Here is a 23,712-nt window from a genome sequence, read left to right on the forward strand (position 1 = left end):
TATTGTAAGTCTATAACAGGTAAGACTTGCGCAGACAATCGACGTTTAGTATCGTTCGCATTTCAATAGTAGGTATGTTTTTTTATACTGTAGAGTATAACGGACGGTGTACTTCAGATGAAAATAAAACATATAAAGAAGATAACCCAAGTATTGCAAATGCGCTTTAAAGTCCAAATGATTCAAAAGACTATGTGCTTGCAGAGTTGCCAAATAGTTACAGTTCAAATGAACGGGACGATCCTTTGGATTCAGATGCTCAAGAACCCGAATATTCTTTCTTCAGATGAATCGTACCGTGATGTAAGTACGAGTGATTTATTTGATGATAATAATGAGACAGAAATTAAAAACGAAAAAATGTCTGACTCTGAAAATGATGATGAAAACGAGTGGAATGATATAGATGAGAGTGAAAATGACGCTGGTGAGTTGAAATAATATCAAACCTGGCCTATATTTAATTTTACCGTTAACGAAATAAAAAATCCTCTAGATGCTGACAAATTATTTGTAACAGATGATTTGTTACGGAAAATTGTTACTGAAACGTTGAAATATTGTTAAAAATTACCTATACGATGTATTGGTCAAAAGATCTCATGTTGAGGAATGAGTTTATTACGAATACCATGAGACGAGACAGGTTCCTTTTATTGATGCATTGCATTCATTTTTGTAATAATGAGCAGTATAATAAAAATGACATATAACTCCAGGATGGATTTTGGTAGTCGATGAAAGGATAGTACTTTATCAAGGAAGACTGCAAATAAAGCAATATCTTCCAAATAAAACACATCCGTATGGAATTAAATTATAAAAGTTATGTAGAGTGAATGGATATACTAACAACCTAACCGTCTATTGTGATAAAAATACCACTACTTATGTAAATAATTTTCAGCAGATAGTGTATTATCTTCTTGAAAATATTGAAGTCGAAAATTGCTACTATCGCTACTTGTATGCTGATAATAATTATTACTTGAGTTTACCTTTAGCTAAATCTTTGTTCAAAAAACATTCGTAAAAGGATACCTAAAAAATTGAAAATGGAAAAATTTGGGGGACTCAGTACAACTCCATACGTATTATAAAATGGATGGACAAACGGCCAGTTCTAATGTTAAGTACATATCTAACCCACACAGCTATCTTTAAACCAACAGGAAAACGAAACTGGCAGGGTGAGCTTATATTAAAATCAAAGGCAATTATTGATTACAATCAAGTAAAAAAGGAGTGGATTTTAGTGATCAGATGGGTTCTTACCATTCCGTTTTAAGAAAAAGTTTAAAATGGTACCGTAAACTAGTCTTTGAATTTTTGCTCGGAAAAGCTATTGTAAATGCCCGGATTTTTTATAACAGAATTAGTTGTTCCACACAATTATCTATAATGGAATTTAGAAGAAGCTTTACATGTGAGTGACTTGTTACTTGCGTTGCACACGAAGACACCATTATTACCAAAAGAGTTCTACATACTTTGGTTAAACCGTCTGGACTTGGAAAAAAAGGAGAAGACAGTGTCAAGGATAATATCATGAATTAGGAGAACCACATTCACGTAAGCAGGCAAGTAACATGGTTACAAAAGTAACAAGTCATTGCAATGAATGTCCTGGACAACCAGAAATGTATTTATCTTGCTTTAATAGCATTCATAAAATATAGTTTATTTTTCTGAAACAAATATCATTTATACTAGTAAAATATGAAGAAGTTTTCTGTCTTTTGATATTTCAAGTTAAATATGTATAAAATAGTAGGCTGTTTGACACTTTAAACATTTTTAAGAGGAAACCTGGTCAAAAAAACGGATAATAGTAAGTTTTTAATGCTTTTACTTTTAATAATTAATCTTAAAACTCGTATAATTTATATTATAAAACTGTAAAAATATAGAAACTAATTACCTCACTACCGGTCCCCGACGGTTTGTAACTCATCGTGTCCGCACCAAGCCATCGGTCCCGGGGAACCGGTAATGCACAGTTCCGTGATTAATATATTTTGGGAAAGCAGTCAACCTGTTGATGATATTTTAGGCAATTTTATAAACGATAAAATTGTTAAGTCGAAAGCTGCTCTTGACTTTGTACTGATTTTCTAGTGAGTTCCGAAAAAAATTCCAAAAGACTCAAATCAATTTCAAAGATAGTTTTTCAAATTGCAATTGCGACTGAATAGATAGACAGAAGATAAGGATAATTACATTACACAGTAATTTGGTTTCCGACAAAATCATTCTACTATCTGTTCACCGTTCACGGGATAAGCGATAAAATTAAGAAATATAGGAAAAGAAAATCTGTTCCGCCATCTTCTTATACTGTCAACATTAATTATATTAATTCAACAAAGAAAAACGTAGCAAAAAGACTTTGTTACTAAGTTAAACATGCCGCTAAAATACTGAATCAAAGGGAAGCTTAATTTGAAATAAATCAAGGTTGACTACCCCAAAAAAGTAGTACTATTCTGTCTAGTACACTTTTTCTTAGATATATGAAAAGCTACATATAAAACTAACACCATCAAGACTGATGGCGATAGATACCATGAGAGAGTCACCGTTGCCGAAAAATATCAACAAGAAGGTATGTACAGGCTGGGAAACTAGCCATAACGTGGCATATTCTATTAATTAATAACTATTGAGCGTAGTATGATTGCCTGGCCATGCTAAATAATAAAGGAATCTATTCAAGATACTAGTTGCAATAATACACTGCTGCGGCAGTCATTATTAAAGGCGATAATGCAACGATCGTACCACTAAGTTAGTGGAATTAAGTACTAAGCATATTCCCAATTAACGGAATATAGTTCCGGCAATTCGATGGTCTTTGTCGCAGTCGCAATCGAAACATCATAAAGAAATAATTTCAGACCACGACTTATAAACCCGGAAAAAATATTGAACAATTATTTGATAAGTCGAAAGCTGCTCTTGACTTTGTACTGATTTTCTAGTAAGTTCCGAAAAAATTCCAAAAGACTCAAATCAATTTCAAAGATAGTTTTTCAAATTGCAATTGCGACTGAATAGATAGACGGAAGATAAGGATAATTGCATTACACAGTAATTTGGTTTTTGAGAAAACCATTCTACTATCTGTTCACCGTTCACGGGAAAAGCGACAAAATTAAGAAATATAGGAAAAGAAAATCTGTTCCGCCATCTTTTCATACTGTCAATATTAATTCAACAAAGAAAAACGTAACAAAAAGACTTTGTTCTTAAGATAAAAAATACTAAATCAAAGGGTAGCTTAATTTGAAATAAATCAAGGTGGACTACCCCACAAAAGTACTACTATGTCTAGTACCTACACTTTCTCTTAGATATATGAAAAGCTACATATAAAACTGACACCATCAAGACTGATGGCCGTACATATGATGACAGAGTCACCGTTTGCCGAAAAATATCAACAAGAAGCTATGTACAGGCTGGGAAACTAAATTGATCAGGTTAGTACTGAAGCCATAACGTGACACATACTATTAATTAATAACTATTGAGCGTAGTATATGTTTATGATAGTCGACGCCTAGTCATACTAAATAATAAAGGAATCTATTCAATATACTAGTTGCAATAATACATTGCTGCGGTAGTCATTATTAAAGGCGATATTTCAACGATCTTACTACATAGTTAATGAAAATAAGTACTAAGCATATTCCCAATTAACGGGATATAGTTCTAGTCCAGTCGTCAGAGATTTGACTCCACAAAATCATACGAGCAAGCTGAATTTTGCTCAGAATATCAATTTTAGGACCCCAAAAAAGATACCCCACTTTTACCCAAGGGCTTCCCTTTAAAACACCCCTCGTAGGGGAGTAAAAGCGGAAAAAAATCGATTTGCCAAGAATCTACGCAGTAGATAAAAAATATTTCAAATAAAAAATGTAGCTGAGATAATTTTAAACAAAAATGTTTATTAGCGCTTTTTGTGTGAACTAAATCGTTCTCTCAGAAACGATGCTTGAAGCGACCGGCGATTTTGACTGTCAGTTTCGCGCTTAAAATTAATGCTAAATAAAATTTGTATCAACTCGACGGTAAAAAATTGAAAGTTCAATATCAAAGTGTCCTATCGACAAAAATCAAAATGCGTTTTAAAGGAGAAAGCAGCTTTTGTTCATACAGCTTTTGTATGAAATTTTTATATTTTGCCGCAAATGAAGTAATTTTCTATAAAGCTGTTCAATAAATAAACTTTTCGCGATTTTTGCCATTTTTTACGATTCTCTTGAGGTCAATAAAATTTATTCGTTTTATTGACCGGTCGTAGCTAAATTTCCATTGCTAGAGACCAGTCTTTAAAACCTTTAACATCAAAATTCGATTTTGATTTTTGGCAACAAATAAGAGGCATTTGAAATATGACTAAAACCGCAGAATTTAAACTTTTACTTTACAAATGATCGCACGTGTCGGGAAATGACTCCAAGAAGACGGTTTTGGGGGTAATTTATAACAGAAGTTAAGTACTTTTTGAAAAACGTACTAATGTAATTAAAAAAGAACAGTTTAGTTTTAGATTGTTTCAGCGTTTTTTAAGCATATTTCAAATGCTTCACATTTATTGCCAAAACTCAAAACTAAAATCTCATGCTATAAGTGTTGAAGATTAGGTTTTTGCTATGAAAACTCCATAGTGGTCAATCAATGAAAGAGATTCATTGGTTTGATCTCATGAGAATCATAAAAAATGGCAAAAATCGCGCATTGTTTATTTATTTAACACCTTTATAAAAATTGAGTTCATTTGCGGCAAAATACAAAAATTGCATACGAAAGCTGCACTTTTTATCTTTAAAACGCATCTTGTTATTTGTCGATAGGATATTCGGGTCAAAAGATATTGAATTTTTACCGTTGAGCTGATACAAATTTTATTGAGCATTGATTTCGAGTGCGTAACTGACATTTAAAATTGCCGATCGCTCCAATCGTTGTTTCTGAGAGAACGGTTCATTCTACACAAATAAGTAATAAACGTTTTTGTTCAAAATTATCTTAGCTACATTTTTTTTATGTCGTACAGATTCTTGTTAAATCGATTTTTTTCCGTTTTCCCTCCTCTACGTGGGGGGTTTTAGACGAAAGCCTGGGGGTAAAAGTGATAAAATTTTTTGCATCTTTTTTAGCGTCCTAAAATTGACATTTTTGGCAAAATTCAGCTTGTTTGTATGATTTTTAGAGGTATTTAGAGGTTTAGTGGTATTTTCGTCTCTGACGACTGGAGTATTCCGGGAATTCGATAGTCTTTGTCTTTCTCGCAGTCGCAAACGAAACATCACAAAGAAATATTTCCAGATCACGACTTGTAAACCCGAAAAAAATATTGAACCATTACAAAACACCCGTCTTGAAAGCATACACGCCACATACAAATTATTTGTATACCAAAACAGCCTATTAATCTGTGCTAAAGTTTGTGTTGAACTACTAGTATGGAACTTTGGACCTGCGTCAGTAAGAGACAGTCCAATTCACTCAACTATTTTACAACACGCTATTGTCAGCGATTATATTCAATGCGCTTCGTTTTGATATTACCAGAAATCTAAACTTTTTCGTCTCGTAAGCCAGATTCTCGATAATCTAACTTAAAAAGTAACACTCAAACGTGCCAAACTTTTCATATAATGATCATTACAATATGTTAGTGTTTGGTGATGTACTAGTATAATAAAAAAATCAGACGAGAGCAAATGCTTAGTTTTAAGAATTTTAACTACCTATCGTTATCGTTTACTGTTGATCAGATTGTAACATTACTAAAGGTAAAAAAATTGTAATTGTATTAACATAACTTATAGTCTAACTTTATAAACTTATTATGTTTTAAAAAACTTCATTATTTAATTTAATTAATTCAAAAATTGAATCTGTATATTCATATAATTGACGAAAAAGCGATTCTTATGAAAGATACTGTACCTGGTGTCACACGGTGGTGGTTTGAACTCTAGAGGAGTAGTACCCCTGACGAGAGAATTGTGGAGTCTTCTGCCCTTGAGTTGGACCTGTCCATACACACCATGTCAGACACCAATTCTATATTCAGGTATCTACTGTTAGGGCCATGCCACGTGCAAGGATACCAGTAAGGTTTCAGTTTGGAAACGAAAATTTTTAAAAAACAAATTGCGGTAGGGTTAAGCCAATAAGGTTCCTATGCTAGGATAAGTCAGCTAATGAAAGCATAAAACTTAACGGATTCATATTTAAATTAGTTGTATTTTCTGTGTGCTTGAAACTACAAATTTGTGTGTTGTCTCCGCTTCCATTTATACACATTGATATTGCTGAAGAACTTTAAAAGAATAGACAATCATTAAGTTTGCTGTAAGTAAAACATTGCAAATTACCGTTGATAATCAGGATATACGATTACTAGGATCTGAACAAAAAAAATTTAACAAGAATTGAAACGTTTCGAAATTTAAATAATTATGGTTAAGTTGTTAAATGTTCCATATCTAAATGGTTATATGGAGTTGTAGGTGGAGCCTTAAAAGTCAATTTATGGAGAAACATTTCTAAACCAGCTAGAATAAAAATAACATAAATCAATAAATTACTAATGAAAATTCCGAATAAAATAAGCTCTGTAGGAATTCTGAAAATTTAAAACATGCGGGTAAGAGTAATATATCGTTTCAGATTTTAACAATATTGTCGATGCATATATTAACGAATAAAAAAGTGGCCATGTTTTAGAGAATTATTAGTTACCAAATTGCAGTGACTTTCAGTATAAAGTTTTGTTTCCTATCGAAAAGATTAGATTTCGAAAATACGATTATTATTGAGTTATGCAGCCAATAATTCAATGGCAATCATGAATCTGTAAGTCCATAGAAATCGCATAAATTTTGTTTGAATTTTTCTCAATCATGCCCGTTGGATGAACCCCTCAAGGCTGCGTCTGTGATATAATTAAAAGGATCTGTAGTTTAATTAGTACATATTTATTAAATTTCAAACATTGAAATTTACAAACTATAAACAATCCAGTACATCATCTTCTTCGCAGTTTTTTGAGAATAAATCATAAACTACCAAGTTTGATACTACATAACATATTATTGTCTTTGACCTGTAAGACATGGGTGACTTTACCGCTAAAATTGGTCGTGGTGCTGAAGGAGACCACATAGGAGCATACGGTCTAGGTACCAGGAATAATAGAGGAGACAGACTTGTACAATTCTGCGTAGAAAACAATCTGTTAATAGCCAATACCTTCTTCAAACAACATCCTAGAAGGCTATACACATGGAAATCACCTGCAGACAGAAAAGACAGAATTGTTAGAAATCAAATTGACTTCATTTTGCTCAATAACACCTTTCAGAAGTACATACAATCTACGAAAACGTACCCTGGAGCTGATATACATAGCGATCATAATCCAGTTATAATGGATTTTAGATTAAAAAGATTTCTCAAAGTCAAAAAGAAAACAGTGACAAGAAAAATAGACATCTCACAACTGAATATCCCTAAACAGAAAAAAGAAACAAGTATCAAACTTGAGGAAGAAATAAAACGATCGAAAACTTGGTACAGACAGACATTGATGTAACATGGACTGCTCTAAAAACAAAAATACAAGAAGACATCGGGTTCATAAAACACAACAAAAACAAGAATGGATAACGCAAGAGATCATGGACCTCACGGACGCAAGACGAAAACATAAAACAAGCCCAATAGAATACAAGTGAATCAACAAAATCATTAGAAAAAGGTGTAGGGAGGCGAAAGAAAACTGGATGTCAACAAAATGCCTAGAAATCGAACAACTTCGAAAAATACGACACCTTTAATATTCATAAAAAAGTAAAAGAAATGACAGGTAGACACAAAAAGAGACAAGCAACAATATTAAAAAATAATAATAACGGAATAATTATGGGTACAAAAGACAAACTAGAGAGATGGAAAAAATACATACAAACTCTTTTTGACGACGATAGACCTTGTTCCCCACCATCCACAGATAATCGAATAAATGAAAAAGGCCAAGAAATAACCAAAGAAGAAGTGATCCACGCAGTAAAATCTTAGAAAGATGGTAAAGCCACCGGTCCAGACAATATCAATGTCGAAATACTAAAACTAATTGCAGATAACGAAAGTAAAAGCCTAGACTTAATAACAGCACTATTCAATAAGATATATGACACAGGTAAAATACCAACAGACTGGCTAAAATCAACATTCGTAGCATTACCAAAAAAATCGAATTCCTAACAATGCAATGATTACCGAATATTAAGCTTGATGTCTCATGTCCAGATGAGTGACACTCAATTCAGATTTCAAAACGGATTGGGAACACGAGAGGCTCTTTTTGCTTTAAATGTGTTAACGCAACGATGAAGAGACATGGATGTAGATGTATATGCATGTTTTATGGACTATCGAAAAGCTTTTCACTGCATTAACCATCAAAAGATGATCGAAATTCTGAGAACAACTGGAGTTGACGGACAAGACTTGCGAATTATCTCAGAACTATACTGGCACCAAACGGCAACAATTGAAATAGAGCACACAACATCCGAAGATATACAAATCCGACGAGGAGTGAGACAGGGTTGCGTCTTATCACCGCTACTGTTTAATTTGTATTCGGAGTCTATATTCAGAAAAGCATTAGACGAGGTCCAAGGCGGAATTAAGATTAACGGAATCAGCATAGACAACATCAGATATGCTGATGATACCGTCTTAATAACAAGCAACGCACAAGAACTACAAAATATAATAAATGCGGTAGTTCTTCTTCTGCTAGTGCCTATCCTCTATGGATGTTGGCTACCACAATGGCCCATCGTATTTTAGTAGCAGCTGTTCGAAATAGGTCTGTGGTGGTCATACCTGTCCACTGTCTCAAATTCTTAAGCCAGGATATTCGGCGGCGTCCTCTATTTCCTTCTATTTTCCCTTCTAATATCAATAGTAGGATTCTGTATTTATTTTCATTTCTCACTATATGTCTGAAGTATGCTAACTTTCTTTCTTTAATGGATTTCAAGACTTCAGGTTCTTTTTGTAAACGCCTCTGTTCCATACATAAGAACAGAAAACACATAATAATTAAGGATTTTGAGTCGGAGATGTAAGTTCAAGGTTAAATTGCAGATAACTTTCTTCATCTGTTGGAAGGCACTCGTTGCTTTTTCGATCCTACATTTAATCTCGTATGAGTGATCCCAGCTGACTGTGATGTTGCATCCTAAGTATGTTATTTTTTCTGTTCTATCCAATACCTCATTGTCTGCCATTAACTTTGCATCTGTATCTTGATTTTTGCTTATGATCATAATTTTCGTCTTCTTATTATTAAGTTTCATTCCATATTTTCTACCGATGTTAACTACTTGATATATCAGTCTTTGTAATCCTTCAGCACTATCCGCAACAAGGACAGTGTTGTCTGCATATCGTAGATTATTTATTACTTCACCGTTAACAATCACGCCATCAGTCGTTTTATCCCAAAGCTTCTCGAAATAGATGTTCAGAGTACGCATTAAACAGCAAAGGCGATGCAACCTTGTCGTACTCCTCTTTGTATTGGGACTTGTATCGGATAATTGATAGTCTACTCAAACCTTGGCTACTTGTTTTCTAGTAGTTCACCACAGCGAAATGTTCGGTTTATATCTAAACGTTTCCAAAATCAAATCTTTAGTATTTTCAAAGACACCAATAAACGTATATGTGTATGCCAAGGGTCAAATAATAGAACAGGTAAATTTCATAAAATATTTGGGAGCAAATATCAATAGTCAATGTAATACAAAAAAAGAAATCCTATCAAGAATCGAACAAGCAAGGAAAGCATTCATGAGCATGAAAACATTTTTTACAAGATCAGACCTTAGTCTGCAGCTTAGAATCCGAATGATCAGATGTTACGTTTTTTCTGTCTTACTGTATGGCTGTGAAAGTTGGACAATAGACTCTTAAATAAAAAAAAGAATAGATACCGTTGAGATGTATATATACAGACGAATGTTGAGAATTCCATGAGTACAAAGAGTTACTAATGTTGAGGTACTTCGTCGCATGTGTAAACAAAAAGAATTATTAAGAATAATCAAATAGAAGAAAATGCAATACTTGGGTCATGTGTTGAGAGGCGAAAGATACGAATTACTTCACTGGAAGGAAAAGTACAGGGCAAAAGATCAGTAGGAAAACGCCAGAACTCGTGGCTGAAATACCTGAGATGGTTCGACCGCTCATCCGTAGACAACATCAGATATGCTGATGATACCGTCATCCGCTCATCCGTAGAAATCTTTCGCGCACCAGTTTCCAACACTACAATTGCCATTTGGATCGCCAACCTACGAAAGGAGACGGCGCCATGAGATGAAGACCTGTAGGACATGTTCATATAATTGTATCACACAGAATTAGTAAATGTTTATTATTTAGCTTTTAGATTAGAACTAAAATATTATGTTTTACTGAAACACCGGTCACGTTTATCATAGGTCAATTTGATACATACATATTTTCGATTAACTGTATCAGAGTATAATACCAGTAGAAGTATAACTATATGCCTATTCGAATAAAAACAAAACTAAAATTATATTACACATTCATCATTCTGGCTTTACAACCCTGCGTGAGTCCCAGCCTCCTCAAGAATTTCTCTCTAGTCGTCCCTATTCATCGCGTTTCTCCGCCAAGCACGTATTTCCATATTTCTCATGTCTTCATCGATGTTATCAAGAAACCTTGTTATGGTTCTTCTTCTCTGACCAATGGGTCTATCAGGCAGCGTTTTTCTATCGGAGTCATTTTGTTTTATCCGCATTACATGCGGATCTATCCACCTCAGACGTTCTATGTTAATATGTTTTACGATATCAGGTTCCTGGTGTATTCTATAAAGTTCGAAGTTGTATCGTCTTCTCCACACTCCATTGTCATTCACTGCTCCATAGATTTGCCTTAGTCCTTTGTATTCGAAACATCTTTTCAATTTTTTTGATAGAGTCTAGGTCTCTGAACTATATGATAGGACTGGGCGTATTATTGTTTTGTAGACTTTTATTCTTGTATTTCTCGATATAATTGTGAATTTAACGAGGAGATTGAGCCCAAAGTAACATGTGTTGGCCGTGCAAATTCTGTGGTTTATCTCTGCGGTAGTATTATTTTCAGTGTTAAGGAGCGCTTCCAGGTATACAAATTCGTTCACTGCTTCGATGACGTCGTGTTCTACAAGTGTCGGAGGATTTGTGGTTGCGTGTTTATTTTCATTTAATTGGTTTTATTGACGTTTATTATTAAAATCATTTTTGTATCCGATTCTTTTATATTATATTATATTTTATTTTACATTATATTAGTGCTACATGCACTTCTCGTACAGTGTTTTCCATTCACCCAACAATATTAATATCATCAGCATAGGCAAGGATTTGAATTGATTTGTTATATATTGAACCGGTGGTTGTGATTTGTGGCATACGTATTACTTTTTCCAGAGCCAGATTGAACAATATACAGGAGAGAGGGTCTCCCTGGCGCAGCCCGTTATTTGTTTTAAAAGGTTCAGACAGTTCCCCCTGAATTCGTACTCTATATTCAACTTTTTCAAGAGTTAGTTTTATTAAATTTACTAACTGATTTGGTATTCCTAGCTCTTTCATTGCTTTGAACATTTCTCTTCTATTCACAGAGTCGTAGGCTGCTTTGTAGTCTATAAATATGTGATGAGTATCATATCATATCACATTCCAGTGTTTTTTTCAAAAATTTTTTCAGGGTTGCAAAGAATTTTATTAATTTTATACATTAATAAAATTATATTTAAAAAAATTGGTCTTGTATTCAAATTTAGTACTTCTACGGGGTCTAAATGCAAAACCCCACAAGTCACATATTTTACGATTTTGAGATTTATACGTCATTTTACTCGTAATCTAAAGGGCTACAGTTGCTGTATAGTTTTAATATAAAAGTCGACATCTTACATGAAATATTCAGGATAAAAAACAAACTACAGATGCAAAACCAGATATGTCCACATCCGACTTCGGTGCAAACATCGACAAGTCCACAGCCCACTTCGGTGTAAACACCGACATGTCCCAACCAATAAGAATGGAGTTGGATGTATCAAGTAGTTGGAAAATGTTTAATAACAAGAAGAAAACTGTAAGTTAAGGAATCTTTTCTAAGATACTTTTTAAGCGACAATAAAATGTTGGTTTGGGTACTTCGAAAACTGACTTATTTTACACATGTGTGCAATTTAAAGACAAACTAAAAAAACTTAGTACCAAAAATGGAAAACCAAGCAGCCTACTTTAGTATGCAACTAAATTTCTACCATTTTACGATTGTTTAAGGAAGCTCCAAGGGAAAATTGAATCCATCTACAGTTAGACCGTATGTATGGACATAATTGGATTATCAGAGGGTGTTCAAAGAAATAGCATCAGATTCAGATCTGTACCCTACCTTCACAACATTTGAATTCCGTAATAATGCAACAACAAAAAAACAAAACAATAATACAACTGAATGTTAGGGAAAAAGGTCGTTCTCACAATCCGTTTTAAGTTGATATAGGTATTTATTAAGACAAATATTGGGCAACGGGTTTCGCTGTTTACAAGTTATACAGCATCATCAGGCCCTCAAGAAACTAAAGGCTGAAATAGATGGTATATGTAAGCCAATGTAAATACAACCTAAAAATCATTTAAATATGTAGGACTTAGTTAATAGTTAGTTATACAAAAAAATAACAAGTGGTCAGCAATATACAATATCAATTAACATGAAAGTGATATAATAGTCTAAAAGTAGTATAAAATTGATATAAAAGTAGTTAGCTATATAACGTAAAGTGTGTTTTAAAAGAACCAGCTTCAGTCTGATTTTAATTAACTATGCAACGTATACACCAGTTAACATCAGACTGAAGCTGGTTCTTTTGAAACACAATTCACGTTATGTAATTAACTACTTTTATATTAATTTTATATTACTTTTACACTTTTTTATCATTCTGAAGCTATTTTCTTGTGGCATTTTAAAGTAATTACTACTTAAATGAGAATAAGCCACAATTAAAGGTTAAAGTACGTTTATTGACTCAATTTCCACTTCGGAAATCGTTCTCAAAATACAAACATTAGTAAATTAAACAAATTTTCTTTTTTTTTACTTAGCGAAATTCTTCTAAAAAAGAATTTAAATTTAATAGTAAAATTTAATTTTATCTGACTCATTTATATTGACAATTTAGACATACATTATACATTTTAAAGTAGACGACTTTAAAATGATATTGCCAATATTGTTGAGTTGCGCTCCTGGGACGACTTTACTTATAAAATAGTTCATTCGATTACATGAAAACAACTTTAACTTGAGAATATCCATCAGAAAAGATCATAGCATGTAATTCTTCTTCAAAAAGACAAATACATGCCATGATGACAGTAAAATTCTCCTGTTAGTGATTCCATAGTAAAGTATGAGGGAAAAACCAGGAAAAAAACCTTATAATACTATCCCGACATGGTAAGTATTTGGTCGTGCATTTAGTTTACCTTCAATAAACACCAAATTCTGATTTTATATGTTTGTTATTTAAAAAACATAAATGATGTATGCTCTCTACGTTACTGACTTACTAATACTGGTATTTTCCTTTTAATAACTTCCTCTTTCAATATGGGTAACCAGGCTGGTTAGAATAAGTGAACATCAATCTTACATTAAAAATAGAGAATTTGATAGATATCAAATATGTAAACACGCATGGGATAATGAACATAGGGTTCAATGGAATGATTCAAATATAGTCCTAAAAGAAACGGATGGTAAAAAGAGAAAAATCAAAGAAGCGGCTCTAATTATACTAAATGAGACCAATTGTGTCGCAAATTCCTAGGCAGAATGTAGTAGGATCTGGTTACCCATAAAAGAGGAAGTTATTAAAGGGAAAATACCAGTATTAGTAAGTCAGTAACATATAGAGCATATATCATTCAGAATTTGGTGTTTATTGAAGGTAAACTAAATGCACGACCAAATACTTACTATGTCGGGATAGTATTATGAGGTTTTTTTCCTGGTTTTTCCCTCATAATTTACTATGGAATCACTAACAGGAGAATTTTACTATCATCATGGCATGTATTTGTCTTTTTAAAGACGAATTACGTGCTATGATCTTTTCTGATGGATATTCTCAAGTTAAAGTTGATTTCAAGTCATCGAATGAACTATCTTATAAGTAAAGTCGTCCCAGGAGCGTAACTCAACAATATTGGCAATATCAGTTTAAAGTCGTCTACTTTAAAATGTATAATGTATGTCTGAATTGTCAATATAAATGAGTCAGATAAAATAATTATTAGAAGAATTTTTGTATTTTGAGAACGATTTCCGAAGTGGAAATTGAAACGTCAATAAACGTACTTTAACCTTTAATTGTGGCATATTCCCATTTAAATAGTAATTACTTTTATATCACTTTTATGTTAATTGATATTTTATATTGCTAATCAGTTTTTATATAACTGACAATTAACTAAGACCTATATATTTTTAGTACCACTTTAAATGATTATTTTTTGGTTGTATATATGTTATACTCAATAACTGGATTCGGCCATTGACCGACATTTATACCCACAACGCGTTGTGAATTTCGTTTATTTCTCACATCGCGTTTCGGGTATTTTTGACGTGCACAGAACGCGTTGTGGATATAATGCGAAACTACCAAGACCGTCGGACACACACGACGATTTTTCGCGTTATGGGCAATACAAATACCCACAACGCTGAACGTCTAATTTTATTTAAAAAATGTAAATAAAAATGATGGCTATGAAAGACGGAAATAGCAACATTTTGATCAATAATAGAACTCTTCAGACCTACTGCAGAGTAAAATGGGCCGTGATGATCACCAGTGCCCTTAAAGGATGAGGTACAAGAAGAACAATGCAAAAATCGTTCGTCTATTCTGTCTAAAATAAAAACTCCACAGTTCTTCAAGAATTCTTCTACCTTTTATTTTTTCTTCCATTATGTTTAGTAGTAGCGCGTATTTAAGTCACTTCATAATATGTTTAAGGTTTCCAAGCATTTTGTTTTCATCGTTCTGAATTCTGCAACGCAGTCCTAGTTTGTAACTCGCTGAACATATAACTGCAGTCTGCATTCTACGAAGTTCGATCTTTTTTAACGTCTAAACATTCGAGATAAAATATCTTGTTATTTATTTATACTAACTAAGCGTTAAAAAGTAGTTGTCCTTTGTTCCCACTTAGAAGTAACATAATTTCCTACCAAATTAGTTTGTACATTTTTATTCATCGTCAGTACGAGTGCTAATCAGATCCGAGAAATTTTAGTTCAATACGTTTAACGCCAGGTTTTAGAGAATATCATGGACAGCAAGGATCACGAACAAGGAAGTTCTAGAAAAAATGAAGAAGGAACCAGAGATTGTGTTTACGATCAAACGCATTAAATTGCAATATCTGGGACACGTTATGAGATATCAGCACCGTTACTCCCTGCTGCAGTCTATATTGCAAGGTAAAGTCAAAGGTAAGCGAGTAGAAGGAGAATATCATGGCTGCGGAATTTAAGAACATGGTTTAAGAAAACCTCAACGGAGCTGTTTCGAGCCGCAGCGAGCAAGGTCATGATTGCCAATATTATGATTTCCAACATCCGAAATAGATAGGAACCAGAAGAAGAACGCCAGGTTTATCATTTCCGTTATTTACATACATATCAAAATATGTATGACACAATTTGTAGAAGGATATGCTACACCAAGTATTCGCTTGTGTGATTGGATCACAAAGAGTGAAATACATTTTTCGCCACAAGTGGAAACATAAAGCAATATATTTCAGCTTTTATTGAGAATTATATTTCGCCGATAATGTGGAGTCATATCGAAATGATAAATTAGGTAAATAAAGCGGATATACAGGCGCACTATACCTGAAATCAAATCTTAACTGTTTTTTTCCTTTTATTCCGGTATACTCTTTACTAGAGTACTACTAGAGTACGAGTACTAGAAACCAATTCGCTAAGGATTTTTGCTTAGTTGAGGAGATATGTTGTGGAATGCAATTTTAAATTCCCCGTGTCTCTAATAAGATCTTTATCAACGTCTGTTTTGCCTTGCAATTCTTAGAAGACACAGATTAAAGCAAAAATCTGAATTTGGTTTCGAAAAATTAGTTTACGGATTTATTATCAGATGTCGCTATTTGTGTCAATACGAAGCCATGTTAGAGTTGCTTCTCAAGACAGGAAAGATTTATTTTCACGTTCAGAGCGTCTGTGAATAGCCGTTCTAATGATCCCTTTTAGGGTGAAATACGTATAAGCGGATATACAGACACAGTATACGTGAAATCAAATCTTAACTGTCTTTTTCCTTCTAAAAGTGTTCAGAAACTTTTGTACTATAAGATAAATATTTCGACCCTACTTAAAAGTTGTAGTATTTTACTAGCGTTTTAATACGTATTTCAGTTAAATATCTGCTCCACCGAAGCTTATATTTAAATTATTAATTCTATTATTTAACATACACTAAACGCAAACAAAAAAAAAAACAAAACCACATCTACTAAAAAAGCTTTAATATCTGTTATAAAAAAATAAATACGAGCAAATAAATTGAAAACAGACATAAAAAAATAACTAGATATATATTTAACTAATGAAAAACAAAATTCACAGCATGGAAATAATAGAGATTAAAATTAAAATCTACCACATATTTTTAATCACAGAAAACTTTATTTTATTTACAATACATGATATATATTATTAAAAATATGAAGTAGTTTATCAAATACATACCACAAAACTTAAAAAGTATATATAAAAATTATTAAAAATGTATAAAAAATATTAGGGTTAGAACTAGTTAAAAATGGTACTTTATACATCAAGACAATAGTCAGAAATACGTATAAACGGTTGCCTTCCATCGATATACCTGTTTTGTTTTTTGTTTTCCTGTTTTGTATAGTAGTATTTAGTATAATATATATATATCTAAAATCGCTCCCCACTTATTGTCTGCATTTTAGAGTTTACAATAAATAATTCATTTTTGTGTAACTAGATTTTTAAGGTAATTTAAAATATAATAATTGGCAAGTAATATATCATTAGAAAAATATGAAATACCTGAAAAGTTTTTATGGAATATCCTCAACAGACCAATTTATGTTTCAATTTTTTAACCTTATTTCATGTCACAGACGTGATTAAAAAAAAAATATCAAAATATAGGAAACTGGAAAAATAATAACTTTTCCTAGAGTTTTTCATACAAGCTCAAAATTATTAAGGATAGTCCGTACTATTCTCCACTCTGAAACAACGCGATAGAATCTCCCACAAATCTAGGACCATACAGAGCAAAAAGACTATTTAAAATGATGTATTAATATGTCATATAATCCCATTTCGAAAAATTTTACAAAATGACGTCCACCAGCCATTTAAACGATTACGCCACTAAAGCATCATAAAAACTGAATTAAGTTCAGTAACCAAAAATGTAAGTTTTACATATTCGACAATATATTTTGTAATTTTGAAGCTATTAATAAATCGTTAGATTAATAATGAATAAGAAATAATCAATGACGTTTAGTTAGCAATGAAATAAACATGTTCCCTATTTTTTCTACCATGATCAAAGTACATAAGTAAGAATTTTCACTTAATTAATTTTTACTGAATATTTTAAATTAAGAATATTAAAGATATTTTTTCTAATTTATTTTTAAATATTTTATATTTTAAATAAATTATTTTCGTATTATACGTTTCCCGTTTAAAACTGATACAATTCTGTATGAATAAAGGACCATTTTTTGGGCAACCTAACCATAAAATATTGAACTTATAATATTTTGGTAGTTCAATAATAACACACAAAATTGGTAACATGATTTTCTTCCTCAATCGGCAAGATTTTTCAATTTTCATCTTGAAAGTTACTTTTACAAATCTTCTACCCCCTAATTTATATATAAAACTATTATACAAAATTATATATTAAAAATAATAAATATTAGATCAAGTAATAGTTATATTCAGCAAGATGGTCGGCTTATATTTCTAATTATACAGGGTGTCACAAAAAATTGGTCATAAGTTATACCACGATTTTTAGGGATGAAAATAAGTCGATTTGGCCTGACTTACCTGTATGCAAAAGTGCACTCAGAAAAAGCTCCGGAGTGTTCAAGTTATAAAATCAACTGTAGTAACTGGAAAAACCTTTACACAAAATACAAATACTTAACCTAAAACACCTAAATAAAATATACCTCCTTACCGAGATACAGACTGTTTTATTACAAATATTCTAAAATGATTTTAGCCTATTGTTTTAACACCTTCCAATATTTTTTGTTCAAACTTGACAAAAAGTTTAGACATGTTAGGATACTTTAAATAGTGTTAAAAGATAGTTTTCCAGTGTTACAAGGGGCGTGCGTAGGGATAGATACATTCTTTTTCCCACTTACAATCTAAGCCAGTGTCGCAATAATCATTTTAGCATGTTTTTTTATTCTTCGTTACTTTTTACGTAAATATCATCCTTTATTCTCAATGCGATGGAGTAAGTAGTTTTTAAGTTATTTGCGTTTAAAGGTAATGTTTAAACCACATAATCTTATTTTTTTGCTTATGTCACATGAGTGTCTTTACTAATTTAATCAAGTTGCCAATAAATTTTGTTAATTCTAATCGTAAATTTTCATGTTATGAAATCACTCTTTCAGAAATTATCAATGTTACAAGTTGTAAGGGTTAATTAAAACAAAGTAGGCTAATCATTTATTTAATTTTTTTTTGTGAACATGCCACCTGATAATAATTTTTCAAATGCAGAAATCCGGAATATGGTTTGTGTTTATGCACAAGCAAATTATACAGAGCGTGCTGCTGCTTAAAAATATCTACGATTATATCCTAAGACACGACAACCTCATTACAGGAATTTTGAAAATATTTACGACCGGTTAGAGGAAACTAGTCAATTTCATCCAAAGCGAGATCTAAGACGTCCAAAAATAATTACAGTGAATCAGGATGATGCGTTAGCCAGAATTTCTAATGAACCTCAGTTAAATACCAGACGTTTATCAGCAATAACTGGAATAAGCCATGCTCCAGTTTTCAGAATATTAAAAAAAGAAGACTTAAGACCTTACCATTTTACTCCAGTGCAGATCTTGCTACCCACAAATATTCCTTGACGGTGCGAAATTATTATTAACAGTTTCTTCGTAGATTGATAGGACGAGGAAGTGAGTTTCCATGGCCTTCTTGGAGTCCTGATTTTAATCCCTTGGATTTTTATTTTAGGGACATATAAAAACACTTGTGTATGCTCAAGAAATTAATACACGACAAGAATTATGGCAACAAATAGAGAATGTCGCAAATTTTATTAGAAATCAACCGAACATATTTTTGAAGGTTAGGAGAAACTTTTCTGATAGAATTCAAAAATGTATTCATGTGACCACTTTGAAAATTTATTAAATTGATTTATTGTTACAGTAGTTAAAATAAATATTTTTTTCAATAGTTTTGTCTTATGTAACTATCATTTTATTAACAAGATCGATCCGAAAACTTACCAAGAAAAAATGTTTTAGTATAACAAAAATCATAGTTCTGATTTTTTATGAACATTAATATGAAAAAATCATTTGAAATGGAATTTACTGAATCTACTAAATTGTAAAACTTTATTAGTGACATAGTTATGACTCTAGTTATTAACAATAAAATAAGATTATGTATTTTAAACATTACCTTTAAACGCAACTTGAAAACTATTTACTCTATCGCATTGAGACAAAATGATATTTATGTAAAAAGTAACGAAGAATCAAAAAAACATGCTGAAATTATTATTGCGACAGTGGCGTAGATTGTGAGGGAAAAAAGGAAATATCTATCCCTACAGCACGCCTGTCGTAACAGTGGAAAACTACCTTTTAACACAATTCAAAGTATCTTAACATGTGTATACTGTTTGTCAAGTTTTAAGAAAAAATATTGGAAGGTGTTAAAACAGTGGGCTAAAATCATTTTAGAATAAAATATGTGTAATAAAACACTGTATCTCGGTAAGGAGGAATATTTTATTTAAGTGTTTTAGGTCAAATCTTCGTATTTTGTGCTAAAGTTTCTAGAGTGCTAGTAGTATGGTCAATTCATAATGAACCACCCTGTATTTAAACATGACATGGCAAATAAAATCAAAGTAGCGAAAATATTTTTAAACGTCTCTAGACGTTTAGAGGAGGTCTCCAAACCTTCCGCCCTCAACATTTTTTTAAAAATATTATTGGATTAAAAAAGGGACTTTAATGGAATGAAATACCTATTTTACAACTTTTTTATCTTTTAATATTTGTTTGCAAAATCATTAATTTAAAAGAGTAGCCACTTTTTTAAATGTCAACCTAAAAAAATACAATATTACAAAGTAAAAGGGAAAAATACCCGTAGTTGGATGTATACCACAGTTTAAAAAAAACTTACTTAGAAGTAAAGACTTCTGGTATATAATGGTAAATTTCATTAAAAATATTTAAAGGTTTACAAATCTTTGGTTATAACGTTGTCGGTCCAGTCTGACCATCATCAGTGAAAAATATTTAAAGTAACTGAAACTAGCTACGTAATTAGGTGTAGAAACCTTTGTATTGCACGACAATCATCTTCTTCGTGTGCCTCATCCTTTAAGGACATTGGCGATCACCACGGCCCATTTCACTCTGTCTGCAACAGTTCTGAAGAGTTCTATTGTTGTTTTTCTACTCCAATACTTTAAATTTTTCAACCAGGACGTGCGTCGTCTCCCCGCTCCTCTTTTTCCTCCACTTTCTCTTGTATAATAACCAGTCGCATCAACTCATATTTTTCATTTCTTACTACTTATGTGACCAAAGTAGGTCATTTTTCTCTCCTTTATATTTCTTTTTCTTTTTTCATCTTTCTTAACGTTTTCGTGTTTGTTACGTGTTTGTCCATATTTTCCACATTCTTCGAAAAAAACCACATCTCAAAGCTGGCAAGTCTTCTTTCAGTTGCGTCCGTAACTGTCCAGGCTCCAAGTCCATATAAAAGAGTAAAAAACACGTAGCATCTCAAGACTCTAATTCTAATTTCTATACCCAATTTTCGATTGTATAATACTGCTTTCATCTTATTGAAAGCGCTTCTGGTTATCTCAATGCGTCGTTTTACTTCAAGGGTGCGGTCCCATTGATCATTTAGCTCACATCTCAAGTAATTGTATCTGTCTAATTTCTCTTTCAATGACAATCATAATTATTTTTACTATTACAATGACATGTTATATGATTTCGATGTTATATGATTTCACATGAAGGGAGCATACATCATCCCTGCTTGAAAGTTTGACGACGTTGTCCAACTATTAGAACCAGCCAACTTATTTTAACCAACTCAGAAGAGTTGCGGTAACTTCTTTGAAAAAAACACATAAAAGACAGAGCATTGGGCTCCCCAAAAAACACAGTAAAAAATTTGTTTATGGTACGGGTGTAAGTACCCGACCGAATCTGACATCAGATTCTGTTTGTCGCCTCAACTCCAACCAAATGGTCGGGTTCTTACACCCGTACCATAAACAAATTTTTTAATGTGTATTTTTGTGGAGTCCAATGCTGTCTTTTATGTGTTTTTCAAAAAAGTAACTTAAACTTTATAAAGGAAAATGGTGGATTTTTCTTCCACCAAAATGGGATCTCTTTTAAATACTGGTACTTTTTAAAACTTAACCATAGCTCTGAGGATGGCTCTGTAAGCCGAAAGCGCTCAGCTAGAAAATAAATTTTACACACTTCAAAAATACTTTTCTTTTCTATTCTTTAAAATATTTCTGGTTTTTCCATGAAAGTAGAAAGAAAATTCTATGAAACTCTTCTATGCGAAACGTGTTTATTGCACTCAACGCGTTGTCGAACGTGACCCGATGGATACGTTAAGCAATGTCACGATGTGTGCAGTTAACACTTAATCTTTGCACTTGTTGCATAAACAACTATTATTAAGAGGTAAATGTATTCTTAAAATGAGGAAAAGAAAATTGTAGGCATTTAATACCTAATTAGTTAGGTACAAAAGCGCGAAACTTTATTTTGCGTTATCAACAAAGGGCTATAGCGAGAACATAAAAAAGTATAAGAGAGAGATACGCAGAAATATTACACAGATAGATCTCACTGATGAATGTCAACGGACTGACATCCAAATGTTTTATAACAACTACATGTAATTTATAAGATTGACAGTTAATAAACTACAAAAAAACCAAAATATTGGATCAGTGTCACATGTCTTCTATTTAAAAAAATATCGTCTTGATGTATATTACGTTTAATTTACACATCAATTATTACCTTTCATGCATACTTCACTAATAAAATGTATGCAATTTTGTTTTCAAAATGGTACTGAAAAGGTCATAGTACCCTGCTCGCATATATAAATACTAGACTTTGGTCATTTAAGAGATTTCTTTAACGCTAGTATCATAAAATACTATTACAACATTGTTTAATACTGTTTTCTTAGTGTCAAATTAAAACTATTACTATTTATTCTTCGGTATCTACTAGGACAACGACATCAAAAGCATCATGCAACAACTATTCTGTTTCATTCATTAAGGTATACACTGAGCGGGAATCCAAATAATGAGACTCTCTCATATCACGACATACCTTGTTGAGGGCTTCCAATACTTTGTCGGGCATGTGGTCCTGGATCATTACAGGTGAAATGAGAACTTCGTCAAAGTCGGTGTTACGGGCCCAAAGAGCCTGATAAACTGGATCCTTCTTGTTTAAAGTTTGTCTAAAATCACATATAATTAAATTAGTTAAAGTTTCAATATCTTTAATACTAAGTTATTAGTGATACCCATAGAGTATACTTAACATCACTATGTTATAGGATTTTAAACGTTAAATTTTTTAAATTTGCTGGTGAAAAATACCAGAAATAATCCACAAACTATAACGAAATCTGGAAATACATCTTACAAATGATCGAAAAGAACGTTGAAATATTAAAAATAAAGTCTAGTATTCCAAAATAGTTACAAGTATCAATAAATATGTATATTTTGTGGCGAGATACAGGCAAAAATACACTTATTGATAAGATGGTTCTTAAAGTAGAAACCCTAGCATGCCCAGAAAAATATAAGTGCGGAATAATTCTGCACTTTGGTTGTATTGATAGCCTGTTGGTATGGTGGATATGATGCTGGTTAAAAAGACATTAAGGCATCCAATGGCTTAGGCAGAAAATATTTTCAACCTGAATGCTGAAAAGGCTGCCAACATAACTAAACTAAAATGATGACGTAGCCTAGGTAAAATATCCTGGAATCGGTACGAGCTTCCGTTCCAGATTTCCAAGAAAAACATCTCAGGGATTGGGAAAAGAGGGATTATCATTGCAGGCCAGAAAAAAGGATTGTTTATAAAAAATCTAAAAAGTATTAGTAAGAAAATGAAGAAACATTTTCTTAACAACTGTGTATAAAAATAAAGGAAATGTTCAACA

General features: G+C 32.3%; 1 protein-coding gene and 1 long non-coding RNA gene across 6 annotated transcripts in view; one reads left to right on the top strand and one right to left on the bottom strand.

The window, feature by feature from the left end:
* Positions 1–23,712, bottom strand: part of inaE (inactivation no afterpotential E) — a 157,112-nt gene that overhangs the window by 35,844 nt on the left and 97,556 nt on the right. For 2 of the 5 annotated variants that reach the window (XM_072522986.1, XM_072522987.1), the window contains one exon: positions 22,863–22,995. In XM_072522986.1, coding sequence (XP_072379087.1) covers positions 22,863–22,995 — 133 coding nt within the window. Of the gene's footprint in view, positions 1–5,967; positions 6,054–7,277; positions 7,320–16,689; positions 22,996–23,712 lie in introns of those variants that run through there. The other 3 variants (XM_072522988.1, XM_072522990.1, XM_072522989.1) reach the window with 3 other exon arrangements.
* LOC140434605 (uncharacterized) overlaps positions 1–23,712 on the top strand; it is a 66,720-nt gene that overhangs the window by 8,637 nt on the left and 34,371 nt on the right. The gene's annotated exons all lie outside the window — the stretch shown is intronic.

Source organism: Diabrotica undecimpunctata, chromosome 2 (genome assembly GCF_040954645.1).
Source record: "Diabrotica undecimpunctata isolate CICGRU chromosome 2, icDiaUnde3, whole genome shotgun sequence".
Lineage (NCBI taxonomy): Eukaryota > Metazoa > Arthropoda > Insecta > Coleoptera > Chrysomelidae > Diabrotica > Diabrotica undecimpunctata.